Raw genomic sequence first — 14,770 nt, forward strand, 5'->3', positions numbered from 1 at the left:
TTCTATATTCTCTTTCTGTCTACATGATCCCAAGTTTAAAAAAACAATGGAGTGAAACAAATGCTATAAATTCCTTTTAGTATTTTCCTTTTTTGTTAATTTTATAATGGAAAAAAGAATTTGCTGCAATATTAATACCTTTGTATCAGGCCTTCTCTATAACCTCGTATGCTTTTGGCTAGGCAAGTTTCATCTTTGAAAAATACAGCCATCCATAAATGTAAACCTCTAAATCCATATTTAATTATAAATTAAGACCTCTGTGGTATAAAATTCTAATATGACGATACAGGAAATGGGCAGTTACTTTTGCTTATTTACCTTGCTCACATCTATGGGCACAGATTTAACTCATGAAATCAGATCTGATCTCAAAGTAAAATTGCACACAGCAAAATAACTACAAAAGGTAATATCAGGAAGGATATAACTCCCTTAAAACAAACATCTCTTTGCTACTATTAGATTTACTCTACTCCATTTTGTACATCAGAGGAGACATATAAACATATATACAAAGCTGTCCATATTTCTTCTAATTGAATCTCTAAATTAATAAACTACTTAGAAATCAAAACATGCTTTTACTCCTCAAGTTCGTTGACAAAGAGTTAAGAGCTTTGTTGCAAAAGGTTTGGCCCACCATCTTGAGACATGGGAACTGGTGTTCTTTTCTGTTCAGAATTACAAAAGAAGAAAAGGCAATCGGCTGCTGGATAGTGACTAAAACTTGCTGACTCAATAAGGTATACCAGACATATATTAAATCCTGCACGCATTGGATCCCCTTTTCAGTACAATGCATTGTGTGGAATTTCCCAATAAAAGCATTTTATTGGTGCTTATGATCAGAAAGTAAATTGCCCCATCAATATATAGTAAAATCAAGTGAAGCAACCTGCATGCAGATTTGAAGTATCCTATCTACATGTGATGCCATGGCTTATCATGCTTGTGATCTTGTGATGCTGGAGGACTGGTCTAAGAGTATACTATTTCTTCCAAGATTTTTTTTGTTAAGGTTGAATAAATAAAATAAAATAAGTATCTTTTTTCAACCTGTGTTGCTGTATTAGTCTTAGATTGCTTAGGCAACTATAATAAGCACAATTACTTGAAATCAAGTTCCACTATCATCAATAGCACTTATTTTCAAGTAAATGTTAACAGAGAATTATTAATAATTAAGATTGGTGTTTCCAATATATCCTATTTAAAAATCATTCTTGAAATGGAAGTTTTCCTCAGGGTACAAATGACCATTATTCAACATAATAGTATTTAAAAAACTGAAATAAAGAATGAGAGAATCTAAAAGCCATAAAGGGATCTATAGTTCCTACTACACTTTCTTTCCATAAGTACTTCTTTCACTGCAAAAACATATGCCCAGTTGAGAAACTAGAAAATTCTACAAAATCTGAATTAAACAACTAGCTATATTAGGAATATGCATATTTTGAAAACTAATTTAGAAAAAATTCTGTGCAGTTCACTACTACGCATTAAAGAAATCTATTATTTTTCAAATTACTAAATGAGGATAGGGGAAAAAATCTGCAGCTGCTTTAAAAAATCTATTAGTTAATGTAAATATGACTCCTACATAGCTGCGATTTCTTCAGGTTCACTTAGAAGTCTAGAAAGCAATAGACTTCTTTAATGAGTAGCAGATAGGTGCTAGTCTTCATGCAGGGTTCAAAGGACTTTTTCCAAATTATTTGTGAAATACCAGAGTTTGCTGGTGGTTTTTTTTTTATGTTGGGTTATAGATAACAGGAAAAAATACTTCAAATGTTTTATAATCTAACTGAATTAATTTAACTTATATTTTAGCTGCCAAACCAGATTAGAGGGGAGGCATAACCAGTCAAATCCAGTTCTTCCCAATCCACAGTTATTCTTTCAAATATCTAACTCATGAACTCTGATTCATCAATATACAAGCGCTTTATTTTTTGAAGGGGTTTGGATCTTCATAAGATCATTTATATTTACGCAAATCTTTTAAATTTTGTATTTTTATAAATATATGTAGTATACTTGAAAACATTTTTTCAGACTGTTAAATAAAAGGGGAGTAAAAGTGAAAATCAAAAGGTCTAAACATACTGCTGATTCTATCTAGAATGAGAGAATGAGAACTGAAATGAGAAAAAACAGGATTTAGAATTTAGTGTATGTGTGCCAAAAAATCCTTAAAGCAAGCAACTGTTGTTTTAATCTGTTATCTCGACATTAGTACTCTATCAGTCTTTGTCACTTCTTCTAATTAAGTAGACTATTTTTCAGGAAACATCCAAAAATAATAAAAGATGCCTCACATTATGGATTATTTGTATCCTGTTATTTTTTTCAAAATGAAACAAATTGTATTGAAGTTCTACCTTAAGAGAGGCCAGTGGATGTTCTGGACCAAGTAAACTCCAATGAAATGAAGCCAAATCTTCATCAGGTAGAATGTGATTACCTAAAATATACAATACATACCCATATGAATTACATCAATATCTGGAAAATTAAAATATCCTATTTACAGTATTAAAACCAGGGTCAATATAACTTTTTAAAACTGTAAGAATATGAATTGTAATTTATTTTAAGTAGTATGTTTACATAGTTAGATGAGTCTCCACATATGCATTAACTTAAATAAGTGCTTGGAATTACTGAAGCTGGATAGATTAGCTTCAAATTCTACTCCAAATCATGGAAATCCATTATGTTAACAGACATAATTAATCTATATTTTTTCTAATATCACTTCTAATTCTTGCGTATGTTTTTCTGAAAGTAAAATCCCTTTCACTGAAACCTATTTCCAAGTAATAATGTTTAGGAGTTAAGATTTTCAGACATCACTTGCTACATGGACCACTTCAACAAAATGAAACAATTCCTAAGCTACATAATGTAAAATCAGGGGCTCTGCTATAACAAAAATAACAATTATAAAACAAAAATTGAACATTTAAAGATTTTCTATGGTTCACCAAGGCAAAAACTGAATAGTTTTCAGACCATTCCAAGCTATGCAAGCATCTTAGTAGGAAGGAAGAAGGAAACGAGACACACAAGCCTCCCTTCTTCCAATATTTCTACTTCTGAGGTGATGATATACCAAAGTTTGAATTATGGTTCTGCATCGGTATAGAATAGGCAGCACAGCATTCCAATATGTGATCTACCCATATTTCTGGGATTAATGGATAACTTTCTAATACTGCCAATCAGCAAAGATGAAATGCTGATGTTTGACTTTTATGTTAACATCTCAAAAAAAAAACCTATTTGATTAAAACGTGATGATACTCATAGTTCCATTATGTACTATCCTCATGGTACTGTTGTTCTATCATGCAAACTGTGTAGGTTCAGATGGTAAAATATTGAAACCAATTGCAATCTTGTCTTCTTCTCACACTTGTAAGAACTTTTCTGTCAGAGTTTGGGGTCACTCTAGAAGGCAGTAAACAAAATAGAGACAGACCATCCCATAAAACAGAAAATATAAACATTAGCTAAATGGCTATGAGGTCTATGATGATGATGATAATGAAGACAATACACAAGACACTTAAGTTCACTGTCAAAGATGTTCTAGTTTAAGAGAAAACATATGTTACTGAATCAGTACTTTCAGTCATATCAAAACATACTGAAATACTACTGCTTACCTTCCATCAAAGTACTCAGCAATTGTTGGAAAAACAGACAGAACTAAGTGACTAAGATAAAAATAAGATGGAAGGCAAGCCTTATCAATCATACAAAAATTCCACTTTTGTTTAAGCAATACAGTACATTTAGTAGTGATACTGGAGTCACTGATATTTTCAGCTCCAATACAGTTTTGCCTTTTTAGTCAGGAAATCCTTTACTAAAACATTTCTTGATCCTCATTTTCTTGTGGAAAACAGCTAAATAAGAAATATATCACTGACTAATGCTAAATTCAGTAATCCAGATGGCATCATTATTCCAGGAAAAAGGATATACAGTATCATTGCTGCTATGGACAACTCCTAAAATCAAGAAGAGTTTTACAACCCTTAAACTAACTAGATTCACAAAGTAAGCTACATTGTACAACATCTTTTCTAAAAATTCCATCTTGTCTTTGCTGATAGCATCAACCACAATTATCATTCTTGTCTTCATTTTTTAAAATACAAAACTGAAGACCTGATCTATTTGAAAGCAATCTTTGTGTATATCTAGTTTTGTGGTGGCTGCTTGCCTATTCAAACACTAAATCAAAAATTGATTTAAATTGATTTAAGATTTTCCCCTGTATCTTTTTTGCCAATACCTAACTGGTTACCCAAACAATTTGAACCAGAGTCTGTTAGAGGGTGTATTTGTAGGATGACTCTCTTAGTATGGAGCAAAAAAGGCTGTCTTTGTATTTAGGGTGCATGAGTGCCTTTTCCTCATTTTGTATATGTTTATGTATGTGTTTGAACAATATGTTTTATAAATAAATAAGTTTTTCTAAGCATCATTGATTTCTCTTCTGTGAATTGGCTATTTTCTTGTGATTTGTGTGAGCCTTATCCAAATAAAATTTGTCTGTGGTAAGAACATTTAGAGAGCGTTCCTTCTCCTCATAAGGAACAGAATATGCAGATCTGACAATAGGCCTTCTCAATGGTGCTGTCTACTTAATGAGATATCCTTCTCCCAGAAGTGTATCAGTCCCAACTCTCCTTATATTCCATAACCAAGTTAAAGCAATTTGGGATGCTTTCAGTCTTTCATTGAATCTGGCAATCTGTCATTGCCTGTATCTTTACTTACTGATTTTCACTGGTATATAATTTGAATTTTGAAGTTTGTGTTACGCTATTGTTGCCCAGAATTCATGTTGATTGGGGTGGGTTAACAAATATTGTTAATAAATCAGTCCATCAACATAGTATAATGGTATGTGGGAATAACCTTTGGGACACAGGGCAAGTAAGGGAACAGCCGGATAAAAGGCAGCTGGTCCCACAGCAGGAATGTGAGTAGGGCATGAGAATCAATAAGCCCCTTGCCTAGTTTTAGGGCTGTAAAAAGATGGGGTTTTCTCTCACACTTGCAAGATTCTGTTAATATAATCTTACAATAAAATAGAATTAGCTCATATGGTTGTGTTTCCTGTCTGGTATACCTCATAAGGCTGACAAATACCTTGAAACTATTATTTAAAATTAGGATTATTGCCAACACTAAACTACCTGTTGAAATCTTCAAATAAATTATATGCAAACAAATACATCTGGATTAGCATTATAGCAAGCTAAATCATTATCTCAATTCCTATGTACTATATGTGTACACAAATTTGCTGCTGCAGATACTAGAGTAAATATCTTAGCATTTATATATATTTGGAATAACTATTCTTTCACTATTTCTGGTCTTATTCAGTTAGATTTTGATTATAATTAAGCTATTCATATATAGGAATGTAATACTACATTTTACTAAGTGTCTATTCAACAAGAGTGTACTGTAGTGAATAAAATGCTTTAATTTCTAGCTAATTTGGTGGCAGTTATACCTAACTGTAAGTTAAACAGTATTTTAGTCTGTATGTAAAGCAGCACACTCCCGCCTTTTTTTACTGCAATCAGCACAAAATCCCACACATCTGTAGCTCCTTCTATAGACAACTGCTTCTAAAGATTTCTATTTTAATGGATAGTTTTTATTTTGTTGACATTCCCTATTTATCTTATTTTATTCTAGAATTATTTTATAGGATATTAGAATTTGCTATACAGATACATTCTTCATTTTTAAAAATACTCAGGACCAAAATTCTCTCCTTTTCTAGTAAGCTTTATTCCTTCATAGTAATGATTGCATTTATAAATCTCATCCAGTTAAATTAAGAAATTTTAATTGCAGGCAGATTTCATATAACATTCAATTAAGTGATATGAAAATTTTGGTTTGCGCTTGACAATTTTCCAATTAAAGCAGGCTGATTTCCAAATAGCTAAAACACAGATTCAATGGAATTTTTCAGGACATTCACTGTTTATGATTACAAACATACAAGTCTCCCTTTAACAAATTTTCAGGATACACACACACATGTATACACAGACTGTCGTGTGTTATTTTACCTACCTAAAAGAGCAGCAAAAATAGGAAATCGATTTGGATTCAGGTCCAGTTGCTTGGCAACTTCATGCATCAGGTATTGGCTTGTTGTGAGGCTTTTTCCATTACGGCTCAATTTTAGGGCATGGGCACTGAAATAGTAAGGGATGTTGCACAATGCATAATCTGAATCATATGCAACCAAACCATGAAAGCCTTTTTCTCGGCAAAAACCAATTACTTCTTGATGATGATCTTCGATACTTTGTGCAACCTACACAAGAGAAAAGGGAGATACAAAAGAATATATTAAAAGTTAGCACCCATTTGTACATATAAACCAAAGTCTACATTAATATCACAAGTTTTAAAAAGTTCATATATAGAATATGAAGTTATAACTTGCTAAACATTATACAATTAAACAAAAAATAATACTCAGGCACTCTTCAACACCACGCTGCTTTATATTCAGCATTCCTTTGGATGAAACTAGTAAGCTTATTTAGAATGGACTTGCAAGTGATGCTTAATGATGCTTCATCCAATGCTTTATGACCTGTTCCCCATTAGCAAGCCACAACCTACTTTTTGAGAAAAGCTGCCTTAATAGGTTCATCATATTCCATCCTACTCTTTTGGTGGCAGAATAATCAAATGACTCTTTCTGTGGTTGACAGCTTGACCAACTTTTCCTGAAATTCACCTACAATTCTATTTCTACTCATTACAGAATGACCCTGGAACTTGAACTAGGTCAATTTCTAGGGAATGAAAGTGATCTATTTTAGATAATTCAAAGCAGAAAAATTGTAAAGGTATTATGAAGCATTTCCTATTTTAAAAAAAATATAATACAATTGTTATACTATACAAAATAATTTAGAACTAAAAAGGATAGGGAGGTTTTTCTCAAGAAAGGCAAAACCTTAGTTCTCAAAAAGGTTAAAAATAATGGGCAAGTAAAGCTGAAGATGACAGTACTTCAGATCCAGAAATACTGATTACATGACATTTTATATAGCAAAACATATATTCTCAACTTTGAGGCTTTTTCCTACATTACTCTCAGCCTCTTTTTTCCTGAAAATATGTGCTTTCAATATTTGTTGCATATATTAAAAATGTAAAGCTTTATTATAGTGGTGATTTTTCTTTTTCTATTTGGCTGCTGGTTTTTCCTTGCCCAGAAAAGGTAAGTAGATTCCATATTTCTCAGAATTCAACTATCTGTAATTCTATTTATTTAGAATTTATCATAATTTTAATAATTTTAAACTAGCTATAAAACTAACATTAACTTTCTCATAAAATACATGCTCCACTGTACAGAACACAACTTTAATTAGTATATTTCATACAATTATAAATTAACACAACTTATCTTAAACTCTTTACATTTCAAAATTATGTATTTCATATTTCCATTTTCTTCAAAATGCTGGTCCACTCTCAGAGTAATAGTATTTTTTTCTAATTACATTTCTGGAAATTGTCTACACCTAGGTAGCTAGTTAGGATATGATGATGACCATGGATTCATTTAATGATTCCGAGACCCTATTTATAATTTCATCAATTTCCATTCTCTAATGCCATAGGAATTTTAGAATAACCTGACTACGCATTTAGCAAGAAAAGCTTCCATAAAAATGCCTCAATGTCAGATGTCCAGTTTTGTGGCAAGCAGACAGGGGGTTTCTCTTGTATTGCTTCATATTTATGAACTGATTTCCACATTCAGATTCTACAATTTCATTACAAAAATTAAAACCACCTTTTTCACCAATCTTTTTAAGAAGCTGAATTAATAATATTTGTAATTTACTGTATTTAACTGTTTATTGTTAAATTTACCCTAGACTGCTAGATGTCTTAAAATAATCTATAGCTAGAAAAACAGTACTTATAGTACAATCATGCAGGTCACACTGAGTTTGTGGGACTTTTTTCTAGGAAGAATATTATGATGTTTCTGGTATTAATTAAAATATCAATAACCTAATTTTCCGAATACAATATAATTCATATACAACGGATCAACTATTTTGAATATGGGGAACAGAATGAAGAATTTTTTTTTAAAAAAATCTCTCTCCAATCTCTTAAACACACCCACACTCAACATAACCATAAACAGAACTTTCTTTTCTTTTATAAATCCATATTTTCTACTAATCTTCTATCTGCTCCATTAAAAACCAAAAAGTAAAACTATAAATTTCAATTTCCACAATGACCACCCTGATCAATTCTTGCTCAATTGCCCAGAAAAAAGCATGCCAATTTGGTGGTGAGCATCAGACTAGATACCCACACAATACAACCAATATTGGGGGGGAGAGGATGGCCAGTGGTTAATCGAGTCTTATGAGCAAATGCTAATTAAAATACAAAAGCAATGGAAAGAATCCAGTATTACATCTTTACTCAGAATATCAAAATCATGAAAAATAAAGCAAATATATTGTGCACGATATCCTAAATGTTTGGTTCAATATACCTTTATTAAAGATTAGGTCTCCCAGATTTGATCCCCTTCAAATATAATAGATTATGTAGGGTCCTTAGTGCTCACTGTGCTTAGTTGCTTGCCCTGTCAGTATAGGTGGGAGTCATTTTGTGGTTCCTTGATAAGACTGTTGTTTACTGTTAGCTTGTTTGCCTGAGTTGATGGTTCCTTGATTGGGGTATTGTTTATTTCTTGATTGTTGGTCTTCTGCTAATCTTGGTTTTAATCTCTGCTGACTGCTAGTGAGGAAGTATTTTGATTTTTTTTTTGTTTCCTTTTTGCCTGTTTGATTATCTCTTTTGAACAGCATGTAGATCAGCGGTTCTCAACCTATGGGTCGCGACCCCATTTGGGGTCGATCGACCATTTCATGGGGGTTGCCAAGCAAGGCTGTCCGCCATTTTTTTCCCCTTTTCTGGCAGGTGCCTTACCTCCCTTGAGCTGGGCCAGCTGGTGGTCGGCCTGCTCCGTCTCTGCCGCTTGCCAGCTACGCCTCGGCCGGCACAGGGGGCGGAACCACGCATGCGTGGCACTCCCGGGCAGGGAAAGTCCTCGACTTATGACCGGTTGGGTAGTCCTCGACTTACGACCGGTTTAGTCCTCGACTTACAACCGGTTTAGTCCTCGACTTACGACCGGTTGGGGGTCACGGCATTAAAAAGGTTGAGAACCACTGATGTAGATGTTGTTTATCTCTATATGACTGTGGATGGCAGAGTATCAGTCTTCCAGGAATTCTCTAGCATTTTTTTGAGATTGGGATTTAGCTTGGTCTATGATGCTGAGTTTCCAAGAAACTATGGTCTGTCCATGAATTATGAAATTAAGGAGTTTTCATTAGGTCTTCTGACTGCTAGATGGTGTTCATGGATGTCTAAACCAGGGCTTTTCAACCTTTTCACCCATTGTACCACTTTTAGGATATGGCAATATCTGAGTACCACCAATCGCTTAGCAAGGTGTCAAAAACTTGATGACCAAAAAAAAAAGGAAAAAAAGTGATGAAGTACAGGTAGTCCTCGACTTACAACAGTTTGCTTAATGACTGTTCGAAGTTACAATGGCACTGAAAAAAGTGCCCCCCAAGACACAGCCGAGCAAGAAACAGGTTTTCATTGTTGTGAGCATTTCTGTTGAGGATTGGCAGCGGGGGTGGGGAGTGTTTGGTTTTTATTCCCCGTCTTCTGAGTGGTTGCAGCAGGTTTTGGTCACTTCACATGACCCTGGGACACTGTGACCATAAATATGAATCAGTTGCCAAGCATCTGAATGTAAATCACAAAACCCTTGAGATGCTGCAACATTCCAGCTGATAGGCGCTTCTTGTGGGCTCAGAAGCGCCAGGATTAGCGCTGAGCTCCAGCTGGAGCCTGGTGCTGATCCTGGCACTTCCACTGAGCCCTGACAGTCCCGAAGAAGTGCTGATCCTGGCGCTTCCGCTGAGCCCTGCAGCTCCAGCCATCTCTTGCTCAGGCTTGTGCGGTGCTGCCACCAGTTCAGCACATTCCCCTCCCCTGCTACCACTTTTCTAGGATGGTCGCGTACCACCTGCCAGATGCCAATGTACCACAGGTGGTACCCGTACCACTGGCTGAAAAGCCTTGGTCTAAACAACCAAGCTCAAGAGAGCACCAAATACCCCACAGTTCAAACATTGAGCTAAAAATATTCTCTTCTATCAGTAATGGAACATAACTCTTATAATCTTCATCAAGTACTTTGATCAGAATAGATAGGTGACAGAATGTATAATCTGACACATTTGGATAAATTGGAGAAAAAGTCCAATAGGTAGTGCCGAGTGTCAAATGACAGAAACAGCATTTCACTGAAAGTTATTTAAAATAGCTTTATGTATTTATAATCTGAAAGGCAGTTAAAATGTACGTGTCATGTACTGACATATTAGGTGTTCTGAATATAACTTCCCCTTGATCCTCTTACTATTTAGACTCACAGATATTCTCTGTTGTTTATGCAATTTATTAGAATTATGCACTTGAGATTCCAATATAATGTGAATTATGTTCATTAATCAGACAATAATTCCAGTACATATTATAACATAAACAGTCATCATGATGGAATTTATTTTATATTTTTAATATTATCTTTAATATAGTTCACTAGAACTTTATTCCACTAGACGTAATGGTATTAAGCCAGTTCATATTTAAAGGATTACTGCAGAAAAATAAATATCTTATTGAAACTTTCTGTAAATTTAGAGTAAGAAGAACTGTTGCTAATGGATTTAAAAGTTCACATTATGCTATAACATTTGCTTTTATTTCCATTTTACAAGAAAAATTCTTATTAAGTGCTGGAAAGAAAAATGTTTTTAATAAAAATTTCAGAACATCAATACTCTTTGAACTCACTGATCCTTTTTCTGCAAAGACTACTGTAAAAATGGGTTTCTAGCTTCAAATCATGTATTAAATAGAAATATAAGTCACATCTGATTTAGAGAAATATGATTGCACTTAGCAGCTTTCAGATGAGTAACAAGAACAGAGCAATCTAACTTGTTCGCTATGATGTTACACTTAATGTCTGTCACTTTTATAAGCCAATCATTACACCAGATTTGTCGACTTGTAGGCTTACTAAATTTCTTACCAGTTACAACTGAAACAAGGGGAGGGACTTCCACTAGCAACTTAGTCTGAAGTATCACAGCCATTCTATAACACAGAATGAATTCTAGGCCTTAAACTGCTAAGTTTCAGTCAGAAAATAATTTAACCCACACTTACAGAAAAAAAGTGTTGTGTTTTCAGTTTCACTGAACTTATTAAAAACTAACTTTTGATATCCATGTCTAAAAATATTCTGTAGCTGAGGGTGAGGAGGATCCTTTGTCTCTACAGCTATGGATTTATCTGCCACAAAGCAGAGCCTCATAACATCAAGTTCCAATTACTAAACTATACATTATCTGTAAAGGTCACATATTTACTCAACTATGCAACAGAACTGACAAAACTCTTCACTTAGGAGAACTAAGAGTTCAAGCAGGATACTTCACCAGTAGATTTATTTTAAGGACAAAACAAAATAAAATAAAATGCTATTACAACTATTATCATGAGAACAATACTATATAATTATCCAGGGGGGAAAAACTTAAGAAAAAATGGAGGAATAACTCTATGGTCATTGATCTACATGCAAGTCTGTAAATCAAAGCATATTATAAATAAATTTATTCAACCACATATATAATTGTGTTGTTTCATAGTTGTATAGTAACAATTTAAAACTTAGTATCTTCTACAAAAGTATAATTAAATTATTTACAATGGTTGTATTGTTAGAGTCTAAAGCCACAAGTTTCCCTGCCCTCTAAATCATACATTAAAACTTATTTCTTGTGTGCATTTTCTTGACAAATATCTAATTTCCCATTTATGATTTAAACAAATTATAGAAATAATTCTACTTAAAACAAACAACTGGATCAAAAAATAACTCTGATTCAGAGTGGTTACTAGTTTCAAGGGTCATTTTGCTTATTTGAGGGATCAAAACAATGGAATTAAAGCACCTGAACCTGTTGTTTTCAAAAAAGAACACAAAATACACAGTTAAAAAAATTAGAGTGAACCCAGAACAAAAATATAATAAGATGGATTTTCCCCCCAACTGGCAATGCAATTCCCACTCCTGGATCAAGTACAATGATCACCAATTATCTTCCTTTATAGTTTAAACTATAGTTTATAGTTTATAGCTATTAGTATGGGGAAAGAATGGACCTGACCTATACTTAAAAATGATGGCAGAAGGCCTGAGGAAAGATGGCAAAAAACTTGCATTATTAACAAGCCAGAAATCCAAGTTCAGGAACAATGGGACAAGAAAATGATGATTAGTTGAAGTGTTTAATCTTAACAACTCATTAGGACTTCTTACGTTGTGGATGGGAGCCTTTGGATGTTCCAGGTTCCTCTCATCTGATTTTGAAAGCTCTATGTATAAATAGAAAAATCCCTGTACAGATTTGAGGACATCAGTTTGCTTACTAAGTCCTCTCCTATGCCAGCTCGGGCACCCTGTACCTCCCTGCCTCCTTAGTGAGGACGCAGCGAGACTTACTTATTTTTATTCTGTTCCTGGGAGGGGAGAGTTGTAGCCAAGACAAACGCAGTACTGTACAGTACTTTCGGGCCAACCTTGGATGATCATTAACGACCAGCGGGAAACACGCTGGATCCCAGGAAATCTCGTCTACCCGCCCAAGGTTCGAACTCAGTCAGTTTTCGACGACATTTTGCGGATATGGGAAAACAGAACTTCCCTCCCTTCCTCCCTCTGGAATTAGTCAAACCATAACCGGGAGGGAAAAGTCTGCTGCCATCTTTATTAATGCTGCCCCTCTGTCCACCGCAGGGAAGGGTCGGGGGGGGGGGCAACCCAGTAAGGTGCCGAGGCGCTTCCATGAATAGGAAGACGGTAGCTCAGGAGTTGATCCCCGAGGGGCGTCAGGCCCCTGCTAAAGGGCCCCCATGAGACGGGTGGGGGAACCGGATAGTGGGAAGCGAGTAAAAAAGGAGCGAAAAGCAGAGGCAGAGCAGGGCTGGAGGGCAGATCGGGGCTGCAAGGGAGCCCTGGTGTCGTGGGGCAGGGCGACGCATGCAAGGGGACCCTGGGGCAGCTCAGAGGGCGATGGGCAGCCTCTGAGTAGGCCGTTCTTTCGCTCGCTTACCTTGATGTGGAAGCGGATGAGGGCCAAGCGGATGCAGTGCGCCATGCAGACAGGCGGGAGAAACCAGACCTTGGGCGGCGGGGTGCCCTTGTTTTGGACGTGGCTGACAATCTGTTGGGCGGTCTGGCGCTCGTTGCCTTGCCGCTTCACCCACTCGTGGAGCCGGGCCTTTTCCAGGGCGCCGTTGAAGAAGACGAAGAGCTCGATGTTGCCGTTGAAGCAGGCCTTGGCCAGCGCCGCCAAGTAGCCCAGCATGTGGTTCCATTGCCCGCCGCTCACCCAGTCCGTGTAAAAGCCGCCGTAGAGTCGGTGCAGGCAGTTGTCGGCGTCGATGAGGAGTCGCAGCGGGGTCTGGGGAGGCCTTTGGCGACCACCACCCACCAGACTGCCCCGGGCCAGCTTCTGCAATTCCACCGGCACTACGGCACTGGGGCAGTGTTTCTCGATGTAGTCCTGGAAGCCCTGCACTCCCATGGCGACGGTGGGATCAGGCTGGCTGTTAGCGGGGACTTAGGTGGCGACAACGGCGCAGGGAAGGAGCTGGCTGAGAAGAGCGTCTTCGGTCCGGGCGTGGAGGCGGCAGGAGCAGTTGCGATGGGTAGTGCTGGGCAGAGATGGTGCTGGTGGTCTAATATTATTCAACTAAGTCGTACTGGTTGGTTGGTAGATGGGTGAGCGGGTGCGGGCGGCGGCTGCAGTTACACGGTGGCTCTTCAGGGGGGAGTTGTATGGATTACTGGGGGATTCATGGCTGCTGCGCCCGCCATGTGCTGCTCTCACAGCGCCATGGCTCAGGGGATCCGGGTTACTGCTGCTGTGGCTGCTGCCGCTGCGGCTCCTTCTGCCGGGGAAAGGAAGGGAGGGAGGGAAAAGCGAGAGAGCAGGAAGGGAGGGAGGAGGAGGAGGAAGGGAAAGGAGGAAAAGAAGAAGGGGGGAGCGGCACAACGTGCAGGAAGCCAGCCCACTAGCCGTCGCGGAACAGGCGGGACTTGGCCCAGAGTGCCCAGGCCGCCACTCCCGCCCGCCAGCTCGCTCTGGCAAGCGGAAGGCAGCTGGATGAGGGCCGACGGCCCACGCTCCCACTTCCACCTGAATGGCAGAGCGGGAGGGCAGGCTGGCCGGGCCAGGCCAGCTCCCCCTTCCGTCTCCTCCGCCTCCTCTTCCACCTCCACCACCGCCCTCGACAAAGCCTCGGCTAGCAATCAAAACGGCCCCAGCGCCGCCGCCCTGCAGCTGGGACTCTAGGGCGCATGGCCTGTTGCATAACCCAAGCATGCGCACGGCGAGACAGGCGGGAAGAAAGTGGAGAGGAGGATTGGACCAGCCAGGGCGCGCAAGCGGAAATGAGGGAGGGATAGGTGCGTGAATGGCGGTGGCTGCAGGGAATGGGAGGGAAGGGGGCCAGAACGACGAGGAGGAGGAGGAGGAGGAGGAGGGGACGTGGTAGTGCG

General features: G+C 37.8%; 1 protein-coding gene across 1 annotated transcript; it reads right to left on the reverse strand.

The window, feature by feature from the left end:
• Nucleotides 1-2,056: 2,056 nt before the first annotated feature.
• On the reverse strand, nucleotides 2,057-14,141 carry LOC107299160 (constitutive coactivator of PPAR-gamma-like protein 1). The gene is made up of 3 exons (XM_015828527.1): nucleotides 13,320-14,141; nucleotides 6,124-6,370; nucleotides 2,057-2,470 (listed from the first exon to the last, which is right to left on the reverse strand). The coding sequence occupies exons 1-3, from the start codon at nucleotides 13,791-13,793 to the stop codon at nucleotides 2,289-2,291; spliced, it is 903 nt and encodes a 300-aa protein (XP_015684013.1). The 5' UTR covers nucleotides 13,794-14,141; the 3' UTR covers nucleotides 2,057-2,288.
• Between the last annotated feature and the right edge of the window lie 629 nt (nucleotides 14,142-14,770).

Source organism: Protobothrops mucrosquamatus, unplaced genomic scaffold, assembly GCF_001527695.2.
Source record: "Protobothrops mucrosquamatus isolate PMUCROS unplaced genomic scaffold, P.Mucros_1.0 scaffold4620, whole genome shotgun sequence".
Lineage (NCBI taxonomy): Eukaryota > Metazoa > Chordata > Lepidosauria > Squamata > Viperidae > Protobothrops > Protobothrops mucrosquamatus.

Bases quoted from the DNA above. Each gene is read 5' to 3' on its own strand.
- LOC107299160 (XM_015828527.1), bottom strand. From the start codon at position 13,793: ATGGGAGTGCAGGGCTTCCAGGACTACATCGAGAAACACTGCCCCAGT. The intron at 6,371-13,319 runs GTAAGCGAGCGA...TCTCTTGTGTAG, and splicing joins TCATCCGCTTCCACATCAAG to GTTGCACAAAGTATCGAAGA. The intron at 2,471-6,123 runs GTAGGTAAAATA...TGTATATTTTAG, and splicing joins TATTTTTGCTGCTCTTTTAG to GTAATCACATTCTACCTGAT.